Source organism: Pimephales promelas, chromosome 5 (genome assembly GCF_988280905.1).
Source record: "Pimephales promelas chromosome 5, fPimPro1.hap1.1, whole genome shotgun sequence".
Lineage (NCBI taxonomy): Eukaryota > Metazoa > Chordata > Actinopteri > Cypriniformes > Leuciscidae > Pimephales > Pimephales promelas.
In genome coordinates, this window is record NC_142773.1 from 13325374 (window position 1) to 13352915 (window position 27542).

At 36.6% G+C, this 27542-nt stretch overlaps 3 protein-coding genes across 3 annotated transcripts; all 3 read right to left on the reverse strand.

Moving 5' to 3' along the window:
- Positions 1-61: 61 nt before the first annotated feature.
- txndc12 (thioredoxin domain containing 12 (endoplasmic reticulum)) lies at positions 62-3981 on the reverse strand. The gene is made up of 7 exons (XM_039659898.2): positions 3815-3981; positions 3279-3339; positions 2445-2497; positions 1790-1863; positions 1570-1639; positions 1081-1164; positions 62-828 (listed from the first exon to the last, which is right to left on the reverse strand). Exons 1-7 carry the CDS (start codon positions 3915-3917, stop codon positions 749-751), a joined length of 525 nt encoding a protein of 174 aa, XP_039515832.2. The 5' UTR covers positions 3918-3981; the 3' UTR covers positions 62-748.
- Positions 3982-7883: 3902 nt separating this feature from the next.
- Positions 7884-12109, reverse strand: LOC120470279 (interleukin-12 subunit alpha). The gene is made up of 7 exons (XM_039659798.2): positions 11760-12109; positions 11500-11651; positions 11315-11401; positions 8601-8642; positions 8405-8518; positions 8271-8312; positions 7884-8178 (listed from the first exon to the last, which is right to left on the reverse strand). Exons 1-7 carry the CDS (start codon positions 11875-11877, stop codon positions 8059-8061), a joined length of 675 nt encoding a protein of 224 aa, XP_039515732.1. The 5' UTR covers positions 11878-12109; the 3' UTR covers positions 7884-8058.
- A 3965-nt stretch (positions 12110-16074) lies between these two features.
- Positions 16075-26601, reverse strand: LOC120469812 (schwannomin-interacting protein 1). Its single transcript, XM_039659010.2, has 7 exons — positions 26408-26601; positions 25169-25287; positions 19522-19639; positions 19208-19408; positions 18936-19059; positions 18610-18703; positions 16075-16546 (listed from the first exon to the last, which is right to left on the reverse strand). The coding sequence occupies exons 1-7, from the start codon at positions 26435-26437 to the stop codon at positions 16456-16458; spliced, it is 777 nt and encodes a 258-aa protein (XP_039514944.2). The 5' UTR covers positions 26438-26601; the 3' UTR covers positions 16075-16455.
- Positions 26602-27542: the final 941 nt, after the last annotated feature.

The following is a 27542-nucleotide window of genomic DNA, read 5'->3' on the forward strand; positions in this document are numbered from 1 at the left end:
CATAAAGTACCATCAGTCACTCCACTCTATATAAGCTAGCACTGAAATAACCACATTACACTATTTTATATCAACTTTATTTGTAGCCTCATTTTACATATTGGTAAAAAATACAGTATGGTGAAGAAAGACAATTCCCTCAGTCCCAAAGAAAAAAAAAAGCCAGTTTACCTTACAGTCCTTAAATCACAAGTATTGTCAATAGTAAAAATCTCTTTTTAAACCAAAGGCAACTCCATATATTGAGGACTAATTCTTTTCTAATACATTTATAATAGCCTTAACATAATAGATCTGTCACACTCATGAAAACAAATCATATATTAGATTTAGGTGGGTACAGTTTTGGGGATTATAAGGCCCTTCATATATGCAACTGGGTAACTGGATAAGTTTCACCACAGCTTGCAAGATATGGCTTGGAAGCACAAGAATCGCCTGTGTTAAATGTTTCTAAGTCGGACAAAATGTGGAGTGCCTTGAGAATGAAGTCGCTTCCGACATGAATAATCAACATAGGACACGCACGCTTTGAATTTGAAAGAAAACAAAAAAGCCCTGTTTTAGCATCCTTTATGTGACATGGACAGCGTTATGAATTCCTTCATTTTTGAAGCTTCTTGTGCTATAGCAGGTCAAATGAAATCCCAGGAGGAGTTGAGGTTGGGGATGAACAGATGGATGGAGAGTGCCCAGCGGAGAGATGTAGTGTGCCGGTTGAGATCTTCCCATGCCACTTCTTCCGTTCTCAAAGTTCGTCACCAACGTGAGCATTCCTGAAGGCATCTCCAGTCAGCTTCTCTTGAGCTTCCTTCATGCTAGCCACAACTGCACATGGAAGAGACGCGAGGTCAAGTCTAATTTGGTTTTCAAATGTTATCTTCAGAATGGACTGCACACACTGTCAATCCTGCTTTGCTATTCGAAAAGCATGTTACACTATTAGCAAAGTGGACGAAAACTAAAATTCATGCTCAGCTAAAGTCAATAGAGTGCATTATTTATGGTATTACCAATTCAGACTCATTGGGGAAAGATATTTAGTTGTTTCCTGCATATTTCAAAGTAAAAATGTCTTACCTTGATCTGCATTGCTGTAGAAATACTTGTAGTTTGGGTTTCCATTCTTGTTTGTGATCTCCGAGTGGACTTTACCTGTGGGATCTAACAAAGAGTAACAGACTTTTTTTTTTCATCTATGTTGTGAAAGTCACCTTGGCCATTTACTGACACCTAGTGCTGTGGATGTAGCATCACACGAGTAAAATGTTTTGTTACTTATGATATTGTGGGCTTAATTTGGTAAAGGTAGTTTTATTTGGCTGGTTATGTGATGACAACATTTCACCACCCATTAAGACACTGAATCTTCCCTCCCTCCATGTAAAATGAAATAAAACTGCTTTTATTAGACCATTAATATAGCCTTCATCAAGAAAACTGATGAGATTTCTGTAGGAATAAACTTTTTTAATGATAAAGGAAATGGAGTCCACCCACCTTTAAGCAATGGTTGATGTTCTGAACTAGTGCATTTGCTTAGCCGATTTGTTTATGTATATAACCTACCCAGGAAAAGTATTCTGGGAATGTAACCACCGTCTGGGCTGAAGGCCTCATCTTTAGGCTCCTCTTCATCCTGTAGCCACATGGGACATGTAATGAGAAGATTAATAAATGCAGTAGAAGTTCAGTTCATTTTACTAAAGTAGTTAACTAATGAAACCTTTTTGTAAAGTGTTACCATATAAATAATAATAATAAATAAATAAAGGAAAATATTACTCACCTCCAAGTTAATCATGACAAAGTTGTGGGCCAACTCAGAGATGTCCTTGGATTCAGCAAACTTGGGCTTTAGTGCTGAAGTTATTTTTTACAACATTAATGTACACTTCAAGGTAACAGAATAGGCCAAACATACACTACTGTTCAAAAGTTTTAGGTCAGTGAGTTTTTTTTTTTAAATATATTAATAGTTTTATTCAGCAAGAATGCATTACATTGACCAAAAGTAACAGAAAACAAAAATCTATTTCAACTAAATGCAGTTCTTTTTTTACAGTTTCCACGAGAATTTTAAGCAGCACAACTGTTTTCAACATTGGCTATAATGTGAAATGTTTCTTGAGCATCAAATCATCATATTAGAATGAATTCTGAAGGATCATGTGACACTGAAGACTGGAGTAATGACAATTCAGCTTTGATCACAGGAATAAATAGTCTAAAATATATTCAAATAGGAACAGAGTTGTTTTAAACTGTAATAAGATGTTACCTTACTGTGAATTATTTTTTATGTTGTTCCCATTACTTATTACTTACATAATATTGTGTTTTTTCTTCTCAAAAACATTAAACTGACCCCAACCTTTTGAATATTATTTTGAAATACTTAAGTATTTCCATTCTTATGACAAATATTCTGACAGAAGAAATACCTTTACAGGCGCCACACCAAGTCTTGTGAACAATGACCATCAGAGGGAGTCCACTGGACAGAACAAAAATCAAAGATACAGTAGGTTTATGGGATTACACATGACCTGATTATATTTCTGAAAGACTGGTTCAGGCCTACCTTTCATAGACATTTAAAGGGATAGTTCACTTTGAAATTATATTTCGATATACCCAAGGGCATCCAAGATGTAAGTCTCTTTGTTTCTGCAGTATTTTCAATTTTGACATTTTTAGGTTAAACCGTTGTTGTCTGTCAGTCATATAATGGAGGTCTATGGTCACCACCTCAAAGAGCATGCACAGAGAAGTCCAAATTAAACATGATTTAATGACTCGTAAATGTAAGTACACTTTGATGGCCTAAGACACGAAACGAGCGGTTTGCGTGAGAAAACAAACAGTATTTATATCGTTTTTACCTCTTGTAATCACAGCCACATTTGCATAAAGTTAAAAATTTCTCAACTTTGTCACGTAGCTGGACACGCCCTTCCGGTCGCCAACGGTCGCCGGAAGTCGCCTGCTCACCATTGAAAATGAATGGTATTGTACGAGTCATTAAATCATGTTTCATTTGGACTTCTCTGTGCATGCTCTTTGAAGTGGTGACCATAGACCTCCATTATATGACTGACAGACAAGAACAGTTTGACCTAAAAATATCAAAATTGTACTGTGGAAACAAAGACACGTACATCTTGGATGCCCTTGAGGTAAGCTAAAACATCTCAAAAATTATTTTCAAAATGAACTATCCCTTTAAACCACAATGTCACAGAGATGAAAGGGTATTACAGTCATATATAGGCTACCTTGCTTCAGCCTCCTTCTTCCCATCTTCAAGGGTCCTCCAGTGAATATGGTCCCCAAATCCTTTAATAAATACAAACAAATGCATATGTAACATGATACATCCGGTTGAGAACCAGTGTACCTGGAACAAGCCAGGACTATAACATCAGAACAAAGAGATCTGACACAAAGCTCATGAGATCAGAGATCCTATTAAAGTATTTCATCCAATTTCCTAATGCAATGACTGTTCTCTGACGACGTTCAGCATTCATAACTCTAAATTCATTTGATCCTTTTTGGATTGCAAAATCCCACCAACTCAGGTTAAAGATGAGCTCATATCTGAACAAAACACACTGATTTGACAAAATACGGAGATGCTGTAACAACACACAGTCACCCTTACTAAGATAGTAGTGAGTTTATCTCGGTCAGTCGAGAGTTGCATTAGATCCGCGTTCCGGGTCAGAAGCCGGTGGTCTGACGCTAGCACGGCTAGCTTGGATAGGGATTGTTCTAGATCGATTGTCTAAATGTATTAACATTTTTTTACCTCGTCCTTTGTCCTCAGCTAAGACCTCCCCGAAATGTAATGCAATAAAAAACAGTATAAATGAAAGCAGCGTAATGTTGAGTAAAGACGACGGCATTTTCATTCCGATGGTTGTTAGCCTTGAGCTGCCCTGATGTGACGGAGAGAACCTGGCCGGCGGCCGCTGGGTCCTAAATCCTGCCTGAAAAATCTTAAGGTTGCCATATTCTTCTGGGACACAGAATATACATTTGTCCACGCACTGACCACTGTAGTGGACATTATATTTAAGTGAATTTCTCTCTGACACCATACAAGCACATGCTTTTCAGAGATAGGAGGTTAAAGTCCCCGTGAACCGGAAGTTGCAAACGATTTTTCTCCAGTGCTGTGACGTATTTCCAAGTGAAACGGAATATTGAACAGAGGGCAGGGTTTTACTCTAGCGCTCCTCCTCTCCATCTCTCGCTCATAGCAAACTAACGGTTTGAGGGGAGTGGTTAAGCGTCTCCCCACCCAAACTGTGAAACCTACGTCATCAGAAAAAGAAACCGTTCCAGACCGGAAGTAACTTTTCAGATTTTGATTAAAGATTACTAAGGTAAAACATTTTTTTAATATATATTCATTTGCACGGATTAATTGTTCACCACAAGACTAGTAATATGCGCTAGCAAAGTAAATAGGTTCAATTTTGATTTCACGGGGACTTTAAGAACATCATCATCCAGGGGCTAGGACCTCAAATAATGAAAAATAAAATATCAGACGCAATCAATAAAATCTGCATCAATCATGGAGGTTTCACCATGAAAACAACTTCTCCTTGGTCTTTAAAATTGGTTGACATTAATTTAATTTAGAGATCAAATGCAGCACTCATGGATATATAAGAGTAGGCTACATTCATTCTGATTATTTTTTAAATTTGACTAGGCTATATCCTACTTTTCAAATTGTAAACCAACCTCTCAGGAAAACGTTATGTTTAATCAGGATGACTTTCTGTTGGGGATCAATTTCACACATGTCCACTGTGTCCAACATGTCCAATAATTTTTGGGACTGGCATTTTGGGAAACACAACGAGTGAATAGGGAAATAAATTATACATCAATATTTCTATTTGATACCGATTATTAAAATGTTAACAATTATTAGGCCTACTCCCATTATTACATTTGATTTTTTCATTACATGTTGCCCCAGGAATACATTATTTGCGAATTAAATACAGTGTATAGCCTACCATTGTATTGGATGTAAATATTTTACCCACATATTGCATAAAAAAGTAAGGCGTATCAATTCTGTTATATAACTTTTTCTCATGGGGATATGGCAAAAAATTAATTTCTACTCATTCCCTGTTATTCAGAAATTAAAATTGAATTAAAAGGGAATAGCCAATGAGGTGCTTGAATGCCCTTCAACTGTCTTTCACCCTCACACAACTCTTGTTGTGCTCCAGAAACTGCTCTAATAACCTAGAATCTCTTCTCAAAGGGGATTTTTTAGTAGCATCAACAATATGATTGCAGTTATTTATTTATTTGAAGTGTTTATTGTAGTATAGGTTGCATTATGTATATATAACAAAATGATTTCTTCTTTTTAGAAAATGAAAACAGCAATATTTTACAGACAGGGCAAAAGGAAGAGTGCAAAATCAGCTCTTCCATGTGATGAGAGTGAGGTTGAGTTGATCTCATTGACTTCCATAGTAGAAAAAAATGGAAGTCAATGAGACCAGAAACTGTCTGGTTACTGATATTCTTATAAATATCAGAAAATCGTCTGAATGGATTCGAAAATGGTAAAACTCAACTGTTTAACTCTGGGGGAGTTGTAAAATGAGCCTATTTCCCAAAAAAAGTGGAGTAGCCCTTTAAATACTCTAGGTACACAGTGATGATGAGACAATGACAAACAGGTGAGATGATTAAGTGTCCATAAAGACTGGCAGGAAACTAGGAACAAAGAAAATACAGGAAACTGCCAACTGCCGACGAAAACGAAGGCCTCATCCACACGACAGCCATCGGCACTGATCCTCAACAAACTCGTCTCTATGAGTATTATTATACCACACCATATTATTATTATTTTATTATTATTATTTATTTTATTTTTTTGGGTGCGGCAAATGTTCTAAGCCAGTTGTTTTTCTCTCTCTTTCTATGGCTGAAGATGAAAAAAATATTCTCAAATTTTGTCATATTATATTGAAAATATTTCTTGAAATTACAATGGAGTAATTCAGTGGTTGGAGACTTCCTCTTTTGCTATGACACCAGCTCAGTTAAACCATTTGTATGATCATTAAGAATAGTGAAACTAGAAAATAGAATTTCTCAATATTTGGTTGCGCTGATGATGAAACTGCAAAATGTCGACCATTTTTACATGCAAGAAAAGGTAGGGAAGCAGAGAAGAATTAGAATCTTAGTACTATACCTTATAATAATGTTAGTATGATTTGTACATCAAAAGTTGTCCTAATTATGAAATAACCCTGATTTTAGCCCTCTGATTTGAATGCTATGTTTGAAGGGGCATGTCTGTGAGACTTTAGTGTAAACGCCCACTGTGCTGTGATTGGCTGACATCATTGCAACGCTCTCGAAAACTTTTAGCACGTTTTTACTATTACAGTTCTCAAGGTTAACTAATTGTAAAAAGTGTTGATTATAGCATTATATTTTGATCTATATTCAGCCCATGGCATGAAAGGTTGCAGTGATGAGCATGTAGCCGATCACAGACATGTTGAGCGCATGAATGCAGAGATCTCATCATTGCAACTCGATTTCTGCACACTAACAGATGCTTTCATCATAACAGTGCAATGCGCATAACAGTCCATGGTGCAAACACAATAAGAGATATTTTGAATATAACAGGAGTTTCGGTGAGAGAACTGCTCCAGCTATTGTATATATAGGGAGCGTTCTTTGATTGCTTTCTATAAATTAATCACAGTTAAAGTTTTTTTTCCTACTTCGAGAAAAAATGTGAATCCGACCATTATAGTGACTAGTTTGATTTACTGACACATAGACAAAGAACACATCAGAAATCTCGAATGACAGATCAGGCATTAGAATGAACAGTTACCTGCTGGTGATTCCATTTTATAAAAGTCTGTTTGCAAAACATGTCCGAAATTGCGACTGATTTACCAAAGAATCCACAGTGAAATGTACCGAACAAACAAATAATGCTCAACTGAGACATTCACACTGTTGAAAATAACCACAGTCGCATTAGGATCCATTGGAAGGTAATGCTATTTTTAATCGAGTGATCCTGTATCACTCTTCTCTCCTTGACATCTCACTCGTCATCCAATGGGCAGGGCCAAATGATGAAGTAGGAGTCGATTTTCATTCACGTAGCCTATCTATGGCACATTCCACAATGAGACGCTCTGTTTCGGACTAACAAGGAAGTTTTCAGTTCTGAAATGTACATGATATTCTTGTAGTATGATGCTCGATGACCTCTTAGATCTCAAAAGCAAAAATGTGATTTCTCAATTCATGACCACTTTAATGCCTTGTTAAAGGTATAGTTCACCCCAAAATAAAAGTTTTGTTCCAAACCTGTGTGAGTTTCTTTCATCTGTTAAATACAAAAGAAGATATTTTGAAGAATGATGGTAACCAAACAGTAGCAGTCACTGACTGCCATAGTATGGAAAAAAATGGCTACCATCAAATGTTTGTTCACAATATCTTCTTTTGTGTTCAACAGATGAGGGAAACTCATACAGGTTTGGAACAACTTGAGGGTGAGTAGATGATGAAAGAATTTACATTTGTGGGTGAACTATACTTTTAATATAACAGTGATAAACAAATAGAAAGAAATGATAACCTGAGAAATCTCTTTTCTTATCGGTCGTTATTAAGGTATTAAGGTAATAATTGTAATAATTTAAAAGTGTTTCAGTTTTTTTGTGTATTTTCACTCAGATTATGTGTTTGTTGTTGTGACTTTGCTCATATTTCCACCAATTTATAAGACAAATTATATTGCAGTATTAACAAATGATATCTTACTATGGAAAATCATGACCAGTACAAAGTTTTGCTGAAATGCAAGGTCCACCTTTAATAAAACAGCAAGAGACAAATCAAAATTTCATAAATTACTCCATAAATAAATAATGCTTAAATACAATAAATAACTTAATAATAAATAATCATTCCTTTTAGAAACAGTAAACTAAAATAAATTGGCCGGTAACAACTGCTAGCTTGCTATTTTGCCAAAATGTAGTTGAAAACTCGGTTTATTGTTATTGTCCGAAGGTTGAAACCCTTTAGGACTTTGCACAGCTTAAGTCGCTCTTGAAAAGAGTTTTGATGATCCATGAGCACCTGAAAAAAAAAAAAAAAACATAATCATACTTACAAATCAAAGAAGTTAAAAGAATGTATTAAAAGCAACATAAAAATATAACCGGTTTTACCTCTGCCGGAGATTTGTCCATTACAGAGACAGAGAAACAGTTCTATGATGAAAAAAGAAAGAATAATAAAAAACAAGAATAAAGAGCGTCGCAGTTATAGTTACTTAACATTAGTTTAGTAAAGGTGTTTGTACCTGCATGAGGTCATCGATGCTTCTGACGACTGTTTTGAGCTCTGGATTCGAGTAGGCTTGAAAAGTTTCCCGATAGTAGAGGAGATCTTCTAGAATTCTCTTCAGGCATTCATTCTACAAAGACACATGTCAGTGTAAAAGACAAAAGACGCAGCCAATAAACAGAAGAATGGGAAGAATGCTTTTTTAAATTTACCTCATCAATATTAAGGACAGTGCTGCGAGCACAGTCGGCGTTCTGTTGAGTGAAAAACAAATAATAGTCGTCAAATTATGTTTTTGATAATGCCGAAATTCAGCAATCAAGAATTAACTGTCATGAAGACAGGAGGCTGATCAGTAGGGATTTTTGAATACATTGGTTATCTATATTCAGCAGCAAACCTAATAATGAAAACCTGAAATATATGCTTTTAAACACAATTTCAGAGAAACAAATTCACAGTGTCAGAGAAAACATTCATGTGACAGTTGTCATCAAGTTTCAGGTTACAAAACACACACACAGCACTGACTCTGATCACGGCCGAGTGTTCTCTGGTATTACACACAATGTTAAAGGGTTAGTTCACCCAAAAATGAAAATAAGTCATTAATTACTCACCCCCATGCTGTTCCAACCCCGTAAGACCTTCGTTCATCTTCGGAACACAAATGAAGATATTTTTGATTGAATCTGAGAGCTGGATCACTGCTACATAGAATGCCTGAGGGACTGGCTCTTGACGGCCCATAAAGTCATTAAAGAAAAGGTTTAAATATTCCATGTGCCACAGCGGCTCAATTATAAGTTTATCAAGCGACGAGACTACTTTTTGTGCGAAAAAAACATAAATAACGACTTTATTCGACTATTCCATTACTTCCTTATGGGCGCATGCGCGAGAACTGAGACGAGGACGTTCTCCTTCGACTACTTCTTGTTACCGGCTGCTCACCGCTTAGGAGTATTACCGCCACCTACCGTATAAAATGATGATCCATATATAAGGCGCTCCGGATTATAAGGAACACTGTTGTTTTTTGAGAAGATTAAAGGCTTTTAAGTGCACCTTATAGTGCGGAAAATACGCTAATTGAAAAGCGTATGTACAGCGCGCATCTTCCTCTGCTTGTAAACAGAAAGTTTTGCACTTCCAGCTACATCAGCACATCATCTTATACGGTAGGTGGCGGTAAAACTCCTAAGCGGTGAGCAGCCGGTAACAAGAAGTAGACGAATGAGAACGTCCTCGTCTCAGTTCTCGCGCATGCACCCATAAGGAAGTAATAGAATAGTCGAATAAAGTCGTTATTTATGTTTTTTTTTCGCACAAAAAGTATTCTCGTCGCTTGATAAACTTATAATTGAGCCGCTGTAGGCACATGGAATATTTAAACCTTTTCTTTAATGACTTTCTGGGCCGTCAAGAGCCAGTCCCTTAGGCAGTCTATATAGGACTGATCCAGCTCTCAGATTCAATCAGAAATATCTTTATTTGTGTTCTGAAGATGAACGAAGGTCTTACGGGGTTGGTACAGCATGGGGGTGAGTAATTAATGACTTAATTTTCATTTTTGGGTGAACTAACCCTTTAAACAGACCCGGGACACAAAGTAATAGATTGGGACCCAAACTGGTCCTCCGCATAGACCTCTAGTGCCAAATGACATGCATCTCCACCTCTCTCCCGGATGTCTAATAGGTGGAGGGATAGATTTATAGGTAGGGTTCGGGTGTAGTTGGGTATTCTAGCACCACCCACTACCCCCAAATTACATTCAGAGAGGGGCAGCTGGACTTCACTCTCCACCATGGCTCTGCAGCGAGAGGGCTCTCGAGTTTGGGGGCGAATGAATCCCCAAGGAGGAGTAGTAAATTCCATGCGTTTTTCAAACATCCCATAATAGCCGACTTCCTGTTGGGCAGGCCTATGCCGTAAACATGGCTTGATAGTAATTTGGTTACTGTAGTGCAAAAGCCATAAAAAAAAAAAACATACAAAAAGGGTGTGCCTCAGACCGTCAACTTGTGCCTGGACCTAATTATCGACTTTTACAAAGCGTGTGCACATTTTCAAGAGTTTTTGAGCATGTTAAGGACCCCAAAAGTACCTGAAACTTTGAAAGGAAATAATAATAATTGTTTGTAAAACAATAGGACCTCTGCCGGTTTGGCTTGGGCCCTAATAATAATAATTAGGTAACACTTTACAGTACTAATATGCATTAATGTGTTACTTAACTAATGCACAGATAATCATGAGTTAATGTATAACTTATAAAGAACTAAACCATTAATTAATGATTACTGCATCAGCAAAGAGTCTATATGATTAATAGATTAAGTAATACATGAATTTCAATGTCATTGTGTATTAATTCCATATTTGTTAATGTGTTAATTAGCACAATTAGTCAAAGCACTTAAACTTCCAGTTGTCTGCTTTAATTAATCATTAGCTAATGAAGTCATTATATATTTACTTTACTTGTTGAGGCACATCATTATTAACTAGTCTTTTAGTAATTGTTGTAATTTGCACATGAATTTTCACCAACAATGAAGTAATTAATCATGTATTAATGCATATTAGTGCTCTGGAAGTTGAAATACAAGGCTTTGGCTCATTATGGTAATTAACATTAGGCTACTTAACACTATTAGTTAAAAAATTAGTTATTATGGAATTAATCCACAATTACATTAATTACTAACAATTCATGTATGAACTTGTACATTAACCTTACAGACTCTTAATTAGTTCCTAATGTGGGAATCATTAATGAATAGCTTATTAGATAATCATTAGTTACACATTAACTCAGTATATCTGTGCATTAGTTAAGCATGAATTAATGCTTATTAGTGCACCCATAATAATTTTGAAAGTGTGCTCCACTATTAGAGCATAATGACATCACTCTTACCTGCGGTGTGCAGGTAGCCACCGTTTGCGTCCTGAGGTGCACCTTTGCGTTTTGCTGTGTGCAGTCGAACCCGCTGAACAAGTGGTCCTGTGAGCGGATAATAAACATTATTAGACTACTTGTGTGTGTGGACATCCATTTGGGGTGTCCGAAACCTGCTGATTTATTGAATAACAGTCACTCACCATCGCGAGCACCGCGGACACGTTCCAGAGCAGGGAGCGCGCGAGCGCGTTGCACGTCGTTCCTGTGAGGCTCAATGGAGATTCACGCGCTCCGACCGGACCGGCGACGCCACAGCGACACAGCGCGAGGCACAGGATGCTTACTGACACATCTTTAACAAAACAACATAACATTTCACAAAACGTGAAGGATAAATTGGACAGCTACACTAGAGCCGGGATCGTTTGTAGATTAAAAACAGTAACAATAGCCTACTTACAAGTACAGAGCCTGGGCAGCATTGTTGCGTTAAGCTGTTGCATATTATAGTGCTTAGGATCAGGATTTGTCCTTTTTATACATCTTTTGGAGGTATGGGAGTTCCCTTTTCGAAACATATTAACTCAAATGAAAACAACCCGCTGCCCATGTGTTTTGTAATTTCCGTGGTATCACAGATATTGAGTCCTGGAGTTTAGGACACGATGCTTGCATACATTGGGAATTAACGCACGTTTCGATTTACGCAGACATAGGCTACTTCACAAACAGTGTGAGGGACAGGATAACAATCTTGAACCTTCTTATTCGGTAAAGCCCCTATTGTCACTTTAACAGCATTTTAAATTTAGCTCCATTCTCGTTTACAGTCATAAACATTTGGCAGAAACACGTAAAGAAGGGTAAAGAGATGAAGAGATGTCCATGTGCAACGTTCCAAAGAAATTAGTAAAATAAAAATATTAAAAAATATCCCAGGTTAACATCAGTCTGACAACATTTGTGGTATGCATTGTTGATAACGTAACGAATTTCTGAAATTAAACAAATTGAAACAAAAAGGAAAAGAAAAAGGGACAAACGACAAAGGTGAAGGGACATATAAGTATGGGAGAAGATTAATGTGTATTTACTTATTTATTAAGGATGTGCAGGGCGATGATGATGCATCAGCCAATGTGTTATTATAGTAAATTTACATTTTCCAATTTAGTTAGTTATATAAATCTCAAACATTAAAATATTAAAATCGCATACTTTTACATAATGTATAAATTACTTCTGATGTAATTTTTAATATTTCTACATTTCGAAAGTGTCATCTAAATTAAAATACTAAATATGTATGATGTCTAATATGTCTGAAATGTACATCTAATTCATGGAAAAACTGAATAATAACCCCATTAATTACAAAGATGATTCTTATCGTAATTATTAAAAAAAAGTACAAAACACACAGAAATATTCACTATTTAGACACCAAATTAAATAAATTAACCGTTTCGGCTGACTAAATCTCAAGTGTCGATAGTCAGATTAAATGACAAAATAAAAGATAGCAAAGCCATTCATCAAAAAGTCCTTAGATGAGATTCGTGCCATCACTGGTAAGGAGAAAAAAAAATCATCTTTCCCTGAAGTGTATCTTCCCCCAAAATTAGCAAAGTCACCATGAAATCAAAATTGACAATTATTATTTTTATAATTAGAATGTTGCAGAATTTATTATAATTCGTTTATTCATGCACATCATCATCATTATTATTATTTTTTATTATGTGCCCTCATAATCTTTAATTAAAATAACTTCCCCTCCCTCTTGGCTCATCTCTTTCTCTTCTTTGATGATGTGTTTACTGGCACGAGGGCGGGGCAATCTGTCAATCACATGAGATCAACCAATAGCAAACCACAATCAATTCCCCATTGACAGAATCAAGTCCCAAACTACATTTGCTCTTGTTCAAGAAGCTGATTCATCGCAATGCGGGATACATCACAAATCAGAAGTTCATTCCGACTTTAAAATCCCGCCCAAGCTCAACAGCATTATAATGCATAGCACACCTTTAAGCTAAGGGTTTAAAAATATTTATTGGACTGATATTTAAATGATTTATTAAAGATAATGTTAACAAACTTTTACTGTGGTAAAATGATTAAAAACCTAAAATTAAAAAGCCTAAAGTGACAGAAAAAAATGATCTCAAAAAACAATGTTAATGATTTTATGAAATTATAAGCATCAAAAAATGAATGTCCATCTAAGTGCTTCACTATAATCTTGATATTTTCTGTTTCTTCTTCTGACAGGTCATAATTTAACTTGCATTAAACTGGAATGTTCCTCTTTTTTTCCCTTTAATGTCACATTTCAAGTAAAACTGTCACATTTCCTCTCTTTGGCACCAGTGATTGAAGCATGAAACAGCAAGCTTTCCTATATCGTCATTTGGAGGGTTTTTCAAAAATGTACATAAAATCAAGTGAGATGTTAACAGAGGCTGATATTTGAAAAACTCTCATGAATTGCCCCCCCCCCCCCTTTTTTTTTTTTTTTGCAGGTGGCAGTTCCTGGAAATGCCTCATTACTGAGTTTACATTCAAAAAACATATATATTGTATATAACATATGTATTTTTTTTACCGGTCAAAAGTTTTAGATCGGTAAGATTTTTTATGTTTTTAAAAGAAGTCTCTTCTGCTCACCAAGGCTGCAATTATTTGATAAAAAATACAAAAAAACAAAAAACAAAACAGTAATATTGTAAAATATTATTACAATTTAAAACAGCAGTTTTCTATGTGAATATATAGTGAAGTGTAATTTATTCCTGTGATCAAAGCTGAATTTACAGCATCAGTGTCACATGATCCTTCAGAAAGTATTATAATATGATGCCCAAGAAATATTTATGATTATTATCCATGTTGAAAACAGTTTTTACATTTTTATTTCAGGATTCTTTGATGAATAGAAAGTTCAAAAGAACAGAATTGATCTGAAATGTAAAGCTTTTGTAACATTAATCACTACCATTCACAAGTTTGGGGTCAGTAAGAATTTATTTTTTATTTTTGAGGGAAAGAAATTAGAAAATACTTTTATTCATCAAGGATGAGTTAAACAGATCAAAAGTTACAGTAAAGACATTTATAATATTAGAAAAGATTATATTTTAAATAAATGCTGTTCTTTTGAACTCTCTATTCATCATAGAATTTGGGGGGAAAATGGTACATGACTGTTTTCAACATTGAAAATAATAATTTATGTTTTTTTTAGCATAAAATCAGCATATAGAATGATTTCTGAAGGATCATGTGACACTAAAAACTGATGTGTAATGCTACAGTAATGATGTTGAAAATTCAGATTACATTTTAAAATATATTAAAATAGAAAACAGTCATTTTAAATTGTCATAATATTTCACAATATTACTGTTTGTCATTTTTTTCATCAAATAAAGCAGCCTTGGTGAGCAGAAGAGACTTCATTTAAAAACATAAAAATACCGATCTAAAACTTTTGACCGATATTGTACATTTTATCAATATATACAGTAGGCTACACATTCCCTTATTGCTTTTTAAGCCACAATGTTTAACAAGACTGGAAACCCCATTAAAAACAACTTAACTGCCTTTATTTTCCTTATTATTTATGTTAATTGTGTGGAGCAGACACGTCATAACTGATGTAATATTGTGTTGCTGGGCTCTTGTCAGGGAGAGAGTGGGAGTGCAGTCTTGATCTGCGTAATCTGGCCACAAAAAGGAAGTAGAACTACTCGACTCTCGGGTCAGTGCCGTATGCTAACACTTTCTGACAAAGTGCTATTTAGTCAGATTTACGGTGTTAAAATTCTGCGGAGATCTGAAGTGAACTCAAAGTAAGAGAGATCTGTTTTTTTACATAGTTATTTTCATTTATTGCGTTTTTTTTTTTTTTTCATTTTGCAGTTTCGTTTTTGGGACTGACCTAATACAAACCACAATGACACTTGTTTGGTGTTGAGTGCTTCGTGCCTTGTGACAGTTTAGAAGATCAAAACATACTGGCCCATATTAAGTCATTTATTTGACCGTGATTTCCTTTTACAGTTCTGTGCACGAATACAGAATGGTGTGTCACTTACATCTGTGAAACAGGAAACACATTTAGAAGAAAAAGTAAGTAAAATAGGCATTCTTAAAAGACTGGCATTATAGTTCATTGTGAACACAATAATACATTTCCACCACACTAGGCAGCTTCAAACAAATATAATGCTAACATAACATTATTCTAAAATTCACGTTTGGTTAGGATTTCTTTTGCTTCTGAATTGATATGGAAGCTTGTTTCTGCCACAGAATAAAAAAAAAAATCAAAAAAGTAATTGCCACTTTTTTATCTCACAATTTAGAGTTTTTTCCTCAGAAACCAAATTGGAGTTTATAACTCGCAATTACAAGTTTACTGTAATATTAACTAAAAAAAAAAAACTGTTTCTTCACAATTGCGAGTTTATATATATATATCACAACTCTACGTCTTACTTTATTCCTTGCAATTGTGAAAAAAAAAAAATCCCCCCATGGTGGAAAAAATCTTCCATAGTTCAAGGGATAGTTCGGCTAAAATGAATAAGCCTTTTTTATTCTATGGAAAATAAAAAGATATTTTGAAAATGGCTTCATGTTTTTACCCTAACAATGAAAGCCAATGGGGTCCAATGTTGTTTTGGACCTAATTCAATGTACGGACAAAAACCATTCTTGGAAATATCTTTAAGCAGGTTTGAAACGACATGAGGGTGCGTAAATGACGACAGAATCATTTAATTATTGAGTGAACTATCTCATGGTTGTTTCCCATTAAGGTCCATAGTGACCTACAATTCAATACATGATGAAACCAGCAGACATTCTACACAGGAACAGATCCATCCTGTCAGTGATTGATTCATGTTGAATGATTCTTTTACATTATGAAAGATCGGCAGGACTTCCTCAAAAGTGAGTGTGTAACCCTCAGCTAAGGTGCGGGCATGCATGAAAACTTACAGCATGTATAATTGACATACATCCACACAAAGCTTGTAACATAGGCAGAAACACACATCTAGTTGAAAAAGGGGTCTTTAGCGAGTACACTGCTTCATAATATAGTGAAACACAAGTGGATGGACCCTGTGCTGATTGCCTTAAAATGGAGAATCACAGCGACCGTGGCAAACTGCTTTGCTTTTGGCCTGAGACTTCTCCGTCATGTGCCTCTGCTGGCTGTGCGCATGCCTGTTCAAAAACAAGACAGAAAAGATTTTTTTTACACACCATTTCATTAAAAAACGTATTGTAGGCTCTAATTTAAAGCCCCCCTATTATGTTTTTTTTATATGAATTCATGCGGCTGTAAATGTAAAAGGTCTGCAAAGTTTTAAAGATCAAAGTTTTAAATTGAATTATTGTCTCATAAAAAAGAAGAAGAAATGATTCTAAACTGGCTGAAATTAGTTGTCAGTAATTCTAGTCTTGCCCCCTATTCGAACCCATGTATGTTTGGAACAAATCTGCATAATGCCAGCCTGCGGTCTTCATTGGTTGCTCGTGAACAATGTCTACTTTGATCGACCTCAAACACTGTAGTTGTAACTGAGGCCTGAAAGAGTTTGGTTCATGTTGCCGACATGTCGAGAAGAGGCTGTTTTTTGTGCGGCGAAAGCAAATCCATTGCATGAACTTCCAAAGGATGAGGATTCAAGGTGGAATTGATATGGCAAAACCAACACCATTGTTACTGTTATTATCACTGTGTATCATGTCCTGAGCAAGATCTGGAGCTGAAATTCAGATATATGGTAATGAGTGTTTGGTTTCCGAAACATGCTGTAAGCTGTAGACCAATCACAACAGACTGTGCCATCTGACCAATCAGAACAGAGTAGACCAATCACAACAGACTGTGCCATCTGACCAATCAGAGCAGAGTAGACCAATCACAACAGACTGGGCCATCTAATCAATCAGAACAGAGTAGACCAATCACAATAGTTTGGGCCATCAGACCAATCAGAACAGAGTAGACCATGCCATCTGACCAATCAGAACAGAGTAGACCAATCACAACAGACTGGGCCATCTAACCAATCAGAGCAGAGTGAACCAATCAAAAAAAAAAAAAAAAAAAAAGACTGGGTTATCTGACCAATCAGAACAGAGTGAACCAATCAAAACAAAACAAAACAAAACAAAAAAAGAAAAGAAAAAGGACTGCACCATCTAACCAATCAGAGCAGAGTAGACCAATCAGAACAGACTGGATCATCTGACCAATCAGAGCAGAGTAGACCAATCAAAAAAAAGAAAAAGAAAAAAAAAGACTGGGTTATCCAACCAATCAGAGCAGACTGAGCCAAAAAAAAAAAAAAAAGAATGGCTCAACTGACTAATCAGAGCAGAGTAGACCAATCACAACAGACTGGATCATCTGACCAATCAGAGCAGAGTAGACCAATCAAAAAAAAAAAAAAAGGACTGGGTCATATGACCAATCAGAGCAAAGTAGACCAATCACAACAGACTGGGCCATCTAACCAATCAGAGCAGAGTGAACCAATCAAAAAAAAAAAAAGAAAGAAAAGAATGGTTCATCTGACCAATCAGGGCAGAGTTGCCACAGAAAGAAGAGCTTTAGAGAGACTGAATCCTTTAACGAACAGTTTCAGACACTGTGAAAAATGAGGTGATGCTGCAATGTATATTTAGAGAAAATTACAGTGTTGTTTTTTATCTATTGTAGGAGACCTCTAAAACAAAGTATCGAACCTTTACAATAGCATAATAGAGTGCCGAAGTGATGGCGTCACTTTGTAGGACAACTCGGGAGTTAGCGGTGCATGGGTTTCCTCGATCGAAAAGCTATGCGTTTTCCCCAGGCTTTTGGAAAATCGCAAAAAATAAGATCTGTGTTCAACAAAGAGTTGTGACCCTGACATGTTTTGTCTATCAAGTTAATCTTTACAAGTTCATCCAAAATACATTATGAAGCCTATATAAAGTTTTTTTAAAAACACAAGCAGACACAATGAAGTTTAAAAAACCACAAGCAGGTTATAACTGTGTGTTTTATGTCATAGATCAAAACGTGAAAATATTTTGAGGCTTTGTTCACCACAGACCTTATTTCAGGCGATTTAGCAAAAACCCATTCAAAAATCCCATAGGCTTTAGAGCGAGGGAACCGGGAGTGCTAAAATGCTAACTCACTTCCGCGTTTTGGCCTACAGAGTGACGTCGTAACTTCGGCACTCTATATAGGGGCACTTTAAGCTGCATTTTGATTGGCTTATAGGCCTAACCTGGTCAGATCCTCCACATCTACCAGCATGGCATCCTGCTCCATGTGTAGTTCATCTCTCATGAGCAACAGCTGAACCAGCTCCTCATTCAGACCTGCAATACAATTACAAGTCAAGTTGTTATTGCCATTACCACAACAAAATATGTTTGTCTTACACTGGTTGTTGCATATTATAGAAATAAGAAGAGCATGGCAAAAAACTGGCAATTGTATATGTTGTCAATTAGATGTTATTAATTATATATATATATAATGAAACAATGAAACATTATGTAAATAATAACAGAATGGCTTATTTTGAACATTTCCATCTCCTGTCTTCACCTTGTATCTGAGAGTGCAGGTCATTGGTGATAACCTGTAACTGACCAAGACTCATGTCCCTCAGGTCCACAGGCCTCAGACTCCTCTTCATTAGACTCTCACTGATGTGTGGCAGATGTGGTAACTAAAGCACAAGGACAAACTTGAGTCAAGTTAAATGTATTGTGTTTTTATCTTTTCTTATAAGGTGACGTGAACGCCCTTTGAGGACACAATAAGCTTTGGGAAAGTAATGTAACACAGCACTATTCTTGGACACTCGTCTCACTGACCAGGTCTGCCACGGGGGACCTGCGGTGTAGCTGAATCTGTCTCTCCACCTCCACCTGCATGCGGGCCATGGGCCGGGCCAGAGCCAGAGCCACACGCGCCTCCTCCTGCAGCCGACGCTGTAACCGCCAGAACTCCGAATCCTCCGAGTCCAGGTCTTCCTCTCCTGTGTCCCGGTCAGACAGAGATGAACTCTGTTTACTCTATAGGGAGACAGAGGAAAAACAAAAAAAACTGCTCAGTTAAGTTTCATGAGTTTCAGTTTCAAAATGCAGAACTCTGTGTAATAGACACTGAAGAACATTGTGGCGTGTACCATAGGTGACAATGGGGTGTCCAGGCTGGTTTCTGTTCTGCTGTCCTCGGCATCGCTGTCTCTGTCACTGCTGCTGTCATTCACAAAACACATCTGTAGATTCACCCCATTCTGAAACCTATGAAAAGAGAAAGGGTGACACATGACATCTGATTTAGAAGAAAGAATAAATATTCTGCAGGTGTACTGGCCATAATACAAAACAGACATGGATACCACCCATCCATCCATCTGTCTGTCTGTCTGTCTGTCTGTCTATCCATCCGTCTGTCTGTCTATCTATCCATCCATCCATCCGTCTGTCTGTCTGTCTGTCTATCTATCTATCTGTCTGTCTGTCTGTCTATCTATGCATCCATCCATCTGTCTGTCTGTCTATCATTTATCCATCCGTCTGTCTGTCTGTCTATCTATCCATCCATCTGTCTGTCTGTCTGTCTGTCTATCCATCTGTCTGTCTGTCTGTCTATCATTTATCCATCCGTCTGTCTGTCTGTCTATCTATCCATCTGTCTGTCTGTCTGTCTATCCATCCGTCTGTCTGTCTATCTATCCATCCATCCGTCTGTCTGTCTGTCTGTCTGTCTGTCTATCCATCCGTCTGTCTGTCTATCTATCCATCCATCCATCCATCCGTCCGTCCGTCTGTCTGTCTGTCTGTCTGTCTGTCTGTCTGTCTGTCTATCCATCCATCCGTCTGTCTGTCTGTCTGTCTGTCTATCTATGCATTCATCCATCTGTCTGTCTATCTATCATCCATCCATCTGTCTGTCTGTCTATCATTTATCCATCTGTCTGTCTGTCTGTCTATCTATCATCCATCCGTCCGTCCGTCCGTCCGTCCATCCGTCCGTCCGTCCGTCCGTCCGTCTGTCTATCTATCATCCATCCATCTGCCTGTCTGTCTATCTATCATTTATCCATCTGTCTGTCTGTCTGTCTGTCTGTCTGTCTATCATCCATCCATCCATCCGTCCATCCGTCCGTATGTCTGTTTATCTATCCATCCATCTGTCTGTCTGTCTGTCTATCTGTCATCCATCCATCTGACTCTCTGTCTATCTATCCATCCGTCTGTCTGTCTGTCTGTCTGTCCATCCATCCATCCATCCATCTGTCTATCCATCCATCCATCCATCCATTCATCTGTCTGTCTATCTATCCATCGATCTGTCTGTCTGTCTATCTATCCACCCATCCGTCTGTCTATCTGTCATCCATTCATCCATCTGTCTGTCTGTCTTTCTATCATCTATCCATCCATCCATCTGTCTGTCTACATCATCCATCCATCTGTCTGTCTGTCTGTCTGTCTGTCTGTCTGTCTATCCATCCATCCATCCATCTGTCTGTCTGTCTGTCTATCCATCCATCCATCCATCCATCCATCGTTCACTGTCTGTCTGTCTGTCTGTCTGTCTATCTATTTATCTATCTATCATCTATTTATATTTGATTTTTTAACTTTATTTTAATTCATTTATTTGACTTTTGACTTATTGATCGTTTAAGATTTGCCTATTCTGACTATGTTTTTGCATTAAAAATAATAAAAAAAAAATATGTTTGCATTTGTTAAAAAACAAGTTGGTGTTCATCTACAACAATGCAGCTTTTTGCCGTTTTACTCAATTCCATTATCCTTTGTCATATTGTTTTACTACGCTAAATTGATACTTTATTTTGTAGTGGTGTGAAATACAACCAAAGACTCCTAAATGATCCGCTTTAGAATTTATTTTAATAAATATTTATTAATTAATTTTAATACGATATTTTTACCAGTGTCATGGGAAAAGATTGAAAAACATTTATTTTAGTCACATAGTGTGAACAATTTGAAGAACAAATGGCTTAAAAACACAACGAAAAATTTAAAAAAAATGTAATCTTCACATAAAGCCTCCAGATTGTATTTAAAACTGAACCACAAAAGAGTGAAAGATCTATTTTTAGTGTCTGTGAACCACAGTGAAACACTTCCCACAGAAAGACTTTCCTCTTAAAATGCAAGAGAATCTTGAGGTTAATAGTATTTTAAGAAAACACCCACTGCTTCAAGTAATTCTATAATTAGAGTTGAAAGCTTCATTGGCAGAGTTTACTCCTGTAGATGATACTGAATCTGTGGTATCTCTTGTAAAGTAGTTACATAAACAAAGATAAAGAGTTTTGTGGGAAAACATACTCATTCCGTTTAATTTTAACCCTCTTTGGACTTTCTTTTTCTTGAATTTCTAGGAACCTTCTTTAACATAATTGCAAATTGCGAAAAGTACAGAAAAACAGCAACTCACACACCTTCAAACATGGCCAAACCATGGTGATTTGTGGTAAAATTATGACTGATGCAAAAAATAACCGCATATATAAGATGGTAAGTGATCAATCATGAGGTTTCTGAATTTATTAAGATAAATAAATGTACAGTACATAACTGTAAATGAAGAGTTCAGATGCAAAAGCCTCTAAATGCCATTTGAAATTTTCTTCTTTAATGATAATTTTTATCAAACTTGTATATTTAAGTTCAGTAACTTAAATATACAAGTTTGATAAAAATTGTCATTAAAGAAGAAAATTTCAAATGGCATTTAGAGGCTTTTGCATCTGAACTCTTCAAATAAATGTTTAGTTCACATTAAATATAAAGACACTAAATTTCATATTCTCCCATTTGCGGTGTTCTTTACATTCAGTTTAAAGGCAGAACAAAGAATAATAGCATTACTGATGCCGATGAAACCAATAGCATTCTTAACACGTAATGCTTGGACAACAGATAGGTATAAAGTGATCACTGATCTCTTAAAGGGATACTCCACCCAAAAAAGAAAATTCGGTCATAATTTACTCACCCTCAAGTTGTTGCAAACATGTATGAGTTTTCTGTCTTCTGCTGAACACAAAGGAGGATATTTTGAAGAAAAACAGTTGTTTGGCACCATTGACTTCCATTGTAGAAAAATACTATGGAAGTCAATGGGGCCAAAGTTCCAATCATTCTTTAAAATGCTTTGTGTTCAGCAGCAGAAATAAACTCATCCAGGTTTGCAACAACTTGAGGGTGAGTAAATGATGACAGAATTTTAATTTTTGGGTGGAGTCTCCCTTTAAGGAGCACATTTTTGCAGACTGGCATTTTCACTCTCTGCAGCATCTTTTCATCTCCACATCAACAATGTTTGAATTCCTTTCCCATATCATTCTTGAGAAGATGTGAAAAGTCAACAGACTCTTTCTACCATCCCAAAGTGCTCGAAACATGAAACGGTAAGCACAGCACACCAGACTAAAATAGAAACAAAATAAAATCTGTCAAATATTTGTTTGAGCAAACAGTGAAAACAAGAGACTGGTGTCAAGCGAGAAATTGGGTTGACTACCCAAGACAACAGAAACTATCCACTGAATTTGAATTCTAGGTGTGTTATGCTGCAATGAGCCCGGCACTTCCTGTGACCTGATGGAGTTTGCGTTCCTTCCTTGCCACTGCAACTTTTGTCTTGCTTAGTTAGATGTGGTTTGAAATACTCTTAATATTCAGGAATAATATCAATTTCAGTTAGGGTGACCAAATTTCTCAATTCTCAGAGTGGAATTCAAGACTCCCCTTTTAATAATTTATATAATATGCGTGATAAATAAGAATGACTAACACAAATGGTCCTTTCAGTACTATGGAAGTCAATGGGGTCCATCAACTGATTGGTTACCCATATTCCTCTAAATATCTTATTTTATGTTAATTGGAAGGAAGTAGGCTACACTCTAGAAAATGCTGGGTTGTTTCAACTCAAATTCGGGTCAAATATGGACAAACCCAAATGTTGAGTTAAAAATGCAATTAAAAAAAATGTACATTTGAAAGTGAAGGTTAAAGTTGGGTTACAATTTGAAATTACATTTTCAACCCAACATTTGGGTTTGTCCATATTTTATTTGGGTTCAAACAACCCAGCATTGTTTAGAGTGTAATGCATACAGGTTTGGAACAACTTGAGAGTAAGAAAATGATGACAAAATATTCATTTTTTGAACTACACGCGCTCACTGACACCAGATCCCACCTTCACTATCAATAAGGAATTGTCATTGGATGGCTATTTTCTTCTCCAAAATTACCTTAGATAAGGCAGGCATCTGATCATTTAACTGCACTGACATTATCGGATTAGAACCAAATTTGAGCTGGATAATGGCGGTCACCGTGATTTTGCCAAGACAACAACATATTTTGTTGATCCAGGTCGTAACCCCATCCCTACCCATAAACCCCTTCCCTAAAATCACAGAGAAATTATGGTGAATAAGACTGATGTAGAAGCACCTATAATATAACCCTGGTTGTAAGCCTAAACTTGACAAACTGTAAACTTAAATCAGATTGGTTTACTCAAATATTGATCCAGGAACATGTAAACATGTTAAATCACGTTCACTGGATAATGGCAATTGCAAGTTTACATCAAAACAGGGAAGGGCAATAAGTGTAATGAACCACAAACAGGTGAATATGGTCTCATACACACCATAACATAAAAAATAAGTGCAGGAAATGGAACATAATACACATTTTTTTATCGATGCTTCACACTTTAGTTCAGTTGGTGGCGGAAGAAGAACTGAGTAAAAACAACACTGAAATGTATACATTTTAAACACTGTTATTTTTATGTTTATTAAAGTTTTAAGTTCAAGTTTTCAAGTTTTCAAGTTTTATTATGTTCACCCAAAAATGAAAATTCTTGTCAATATTTACTCACCCTCATGTTGTTCCAAACCTCCATGTGTTTATTTGTTCTGCTGAACACAAAGGAAGATATTTGGAAGAATGTTTGGTCCCACTTTATATTAAGTGGCTTTAAGTACTATGTACTTACATTGAAGTTACTACTTTGATACATTGGACGTATTGTGTACATACATGTTTTTACATTGTACTTATATTTTGAAAATACCTGCATGTAATTACAACTGTAATTAATTGATGTAATTACATTTGTAATTACACAGTTGACCCTTCCCTTACACCTTAACCCACCCTGATACCTACCCATACCACCACACCTGTCCCTAACCTTACCCATATCACACCTCAATAGCAGCAAAAGTGTTTTACAATACAACCTGAACACAATAAGTACATTGTACTTATTTTCCTATGTAAGTACACAGTACTTAAAGCCACTTAATATAAAGTGGGACCGAATGTTTTAATCAAACAGATCTCATTCCCCATTGACTACCATAGTATGTGGTAGTCAATGGGGATTGAGATCCCCATTGAGATACACAAATAAACACATACAGTAGATTTCTGGAACAACTTGAGGGTGAGTAAATACTGACAGAATTTTCATTTTTGGGTGAACTAACCCTTTAACGTGAAGTTGCTTTGAAACGATCCATTGAGCTCTATATAAATAAATGTGACTTGACAGTTCTCATGGTTAAAAAAAATATGCTTTGTCATCTAGTAACAAAAATATTCTCAGCAGAACCTTTGAAAATACTTGATATTGTTTTCACTATTATTATTATACCAGTAGCTACGTCATCCCTGTCAATACAGTTATACACTAAAAACAATCAACATTACATAAGACATACAACATCAAGCCACTGATCACAAGCGCACACTGACCGGGAGGACGGGCAGTTTTTGCTGCTCTTGCTGCAGCCAGTAAAGGTAACTGGTCCGTCGTCATAGAAACTGCCAAGGGCCAGCTTCTGCCTAATGGACTCCCTCTCATTCCTCTGGGCCTGAGCGCAAACACAGTTGACTTCAATAAATGAAGAGAACGCTCACAGACAGGCAACACAACATGTGGTAGGCCACAGAAGACCTCGCGACCAGGAATATTTGATGAGGCATTTTAAAGAAGATGTCATATGCTTTAACACACCATCTATTGAGTACTTGTGTTAAAGGGTAAACAACTTGCTAGATTTACAGACAAGAAGGTATCGGTGTTGGAGTGTGAGTAGGAAGGGTCAAAAAAAAAATCAACAAACAGCAAATTACAAAGACGAAGAGAAAAAACTGGAGGCAGTACGCATGCAATTTACATTCTAAATATAAAATCGCCTGACTATTGCTTATGACGTTATTTTTGTAAGAATAATGTTCTCTCAGATGAGCACACTACACTCAGTTCATTGCCATGGTAACACGGTTCCCTTCTGATGGTGCTCAGAATGACTGATATTTAAAAATGCCTTGCACACATCTCTGCAATAATCATAAGGGCTACGTGACATTCAATAACTTTCCCTTCCTGTATCCACAGATATGTTTATTTTAGCTCACTTTCATTTTTAGCCTGTTTGCAGAGCAGTTCCACTGAGATTAACATTTGGATGGAGAAATATATGGGGCAGAAGAGAGGCTGATTCATTATGCACATAACTGGAACACCCATAGCTCAGCTTGTGATGTAATATTAACCATCTGTAAAGCATGTTTCCAGCATTCTGAGGAATGGGAACAGCTAAATTTGATTGCTTTTATTACTGAGTGAGATTTTGCCATTAGACTAGCAGATAATGCCAAGTAAAAACAGCCATCCACAAAAAATACACAAATAAATACGACCTTGTGTGGAATGGGTTGAATTGGTCCCAATTCAAACAGTGTATTTATTTATTTATTTAATTTAGTCTTTTTCAGTTTAGATTATATCGATGAACTAAATCTACAAGAAATTTAACACCCATCATTCAGAACACAGTTCCTTTCTTATTATCGGAAATATTAATTTAATCTTCAAGCCACCTCTTGCACCATGATTTTTCCAAATATACACTAGTGTGTGTAACACAATATAAAGCACACTGATGTTTACACAATAAAAAAAAAAATATATATATAGACCTGTCTTACCTGGTAAACACATTTCTCTTGGTGCACCATCTTTCAGCGCATCGTATAGTGCAGCAGCCAAGCCCTACCTTCTACTGCAGTGTCTGAGCTACACCCTTGAGACCAGCATCACACACACATGAAAGAGGGGGAGGAGGGAGAGTGCAAGCGAGCATGCAAGGAGAACACACGCGTCTCACAATGGAACGCAGCCACTTAAAAAAAAAAAAAAAGCAGTGAACTAGATACATATTTTGGCATCAATTTCACACTAGATTTTTAAATCAATTATTATTATTATTATAATTTTTAACTAGATCCATATTTTGGCATCAATTCCACAAATAAAAAACAGTGAACTAGATCTGTAGCCTACTTTGGCATCAATTTCACACTAGATTAACCTATTTAATCTATCCACAAATTTTCATAATGCACAAAACAGTTGGTACAGTGGGTGGTACAGTTGTAATCAAAATTATACAACCCGCATTGCAAATCAGGTTTCACGAGTTCACACATACATACACATACGTAATTAAATAAGGTAATGCGTATTTGCCGTGCTACGGGAGAAGGGCTCTCGCTTCTCTCCCAAACTCAGAGAACTCCCCCATCCCAGGTCAGGATAGGAATAGTTAGAAGTGAGGAGATGGGGTGGTGGAAGGATGCTAAAACTGTCAACGAACAGAGACAAGTCTGCTGTACATATACCTCTTGTCTCGTTAATTGAGATGATTAAATGAACGTGCTCCTAAGGTGTCTATTGGGAAAATTATCTGAACGTACTCCTTCAGAACTTTGTTAATAAAACATCATTTCATGAGTTCACAGTTACATATGATTAAATAGAGTAAAGGTAATGCATATTTGGTGTGTTGTGCATGGGGAGGGCTCCGAGCTCAGAATTTGGCCCGAACCCAGAGAACTCCACCCAAAAGCAAATTTAGGAAAAGAAAGCCGATGGACTAAAAGACCCTGAGAAAGTTGAGAAAAACCCATGAGTTACTGCAAAAGACCTGCAGCCAGACTTGGTGGCAGCTTGCACAGGAAGTTGTGTACTAAACGCATGCCGGAACTCCAAGACGTACACCAGTACTGACCCAAAAGCACAAGAGAAGCTCAAAATCATATAAATAGGTCACAGAAGTTTGGG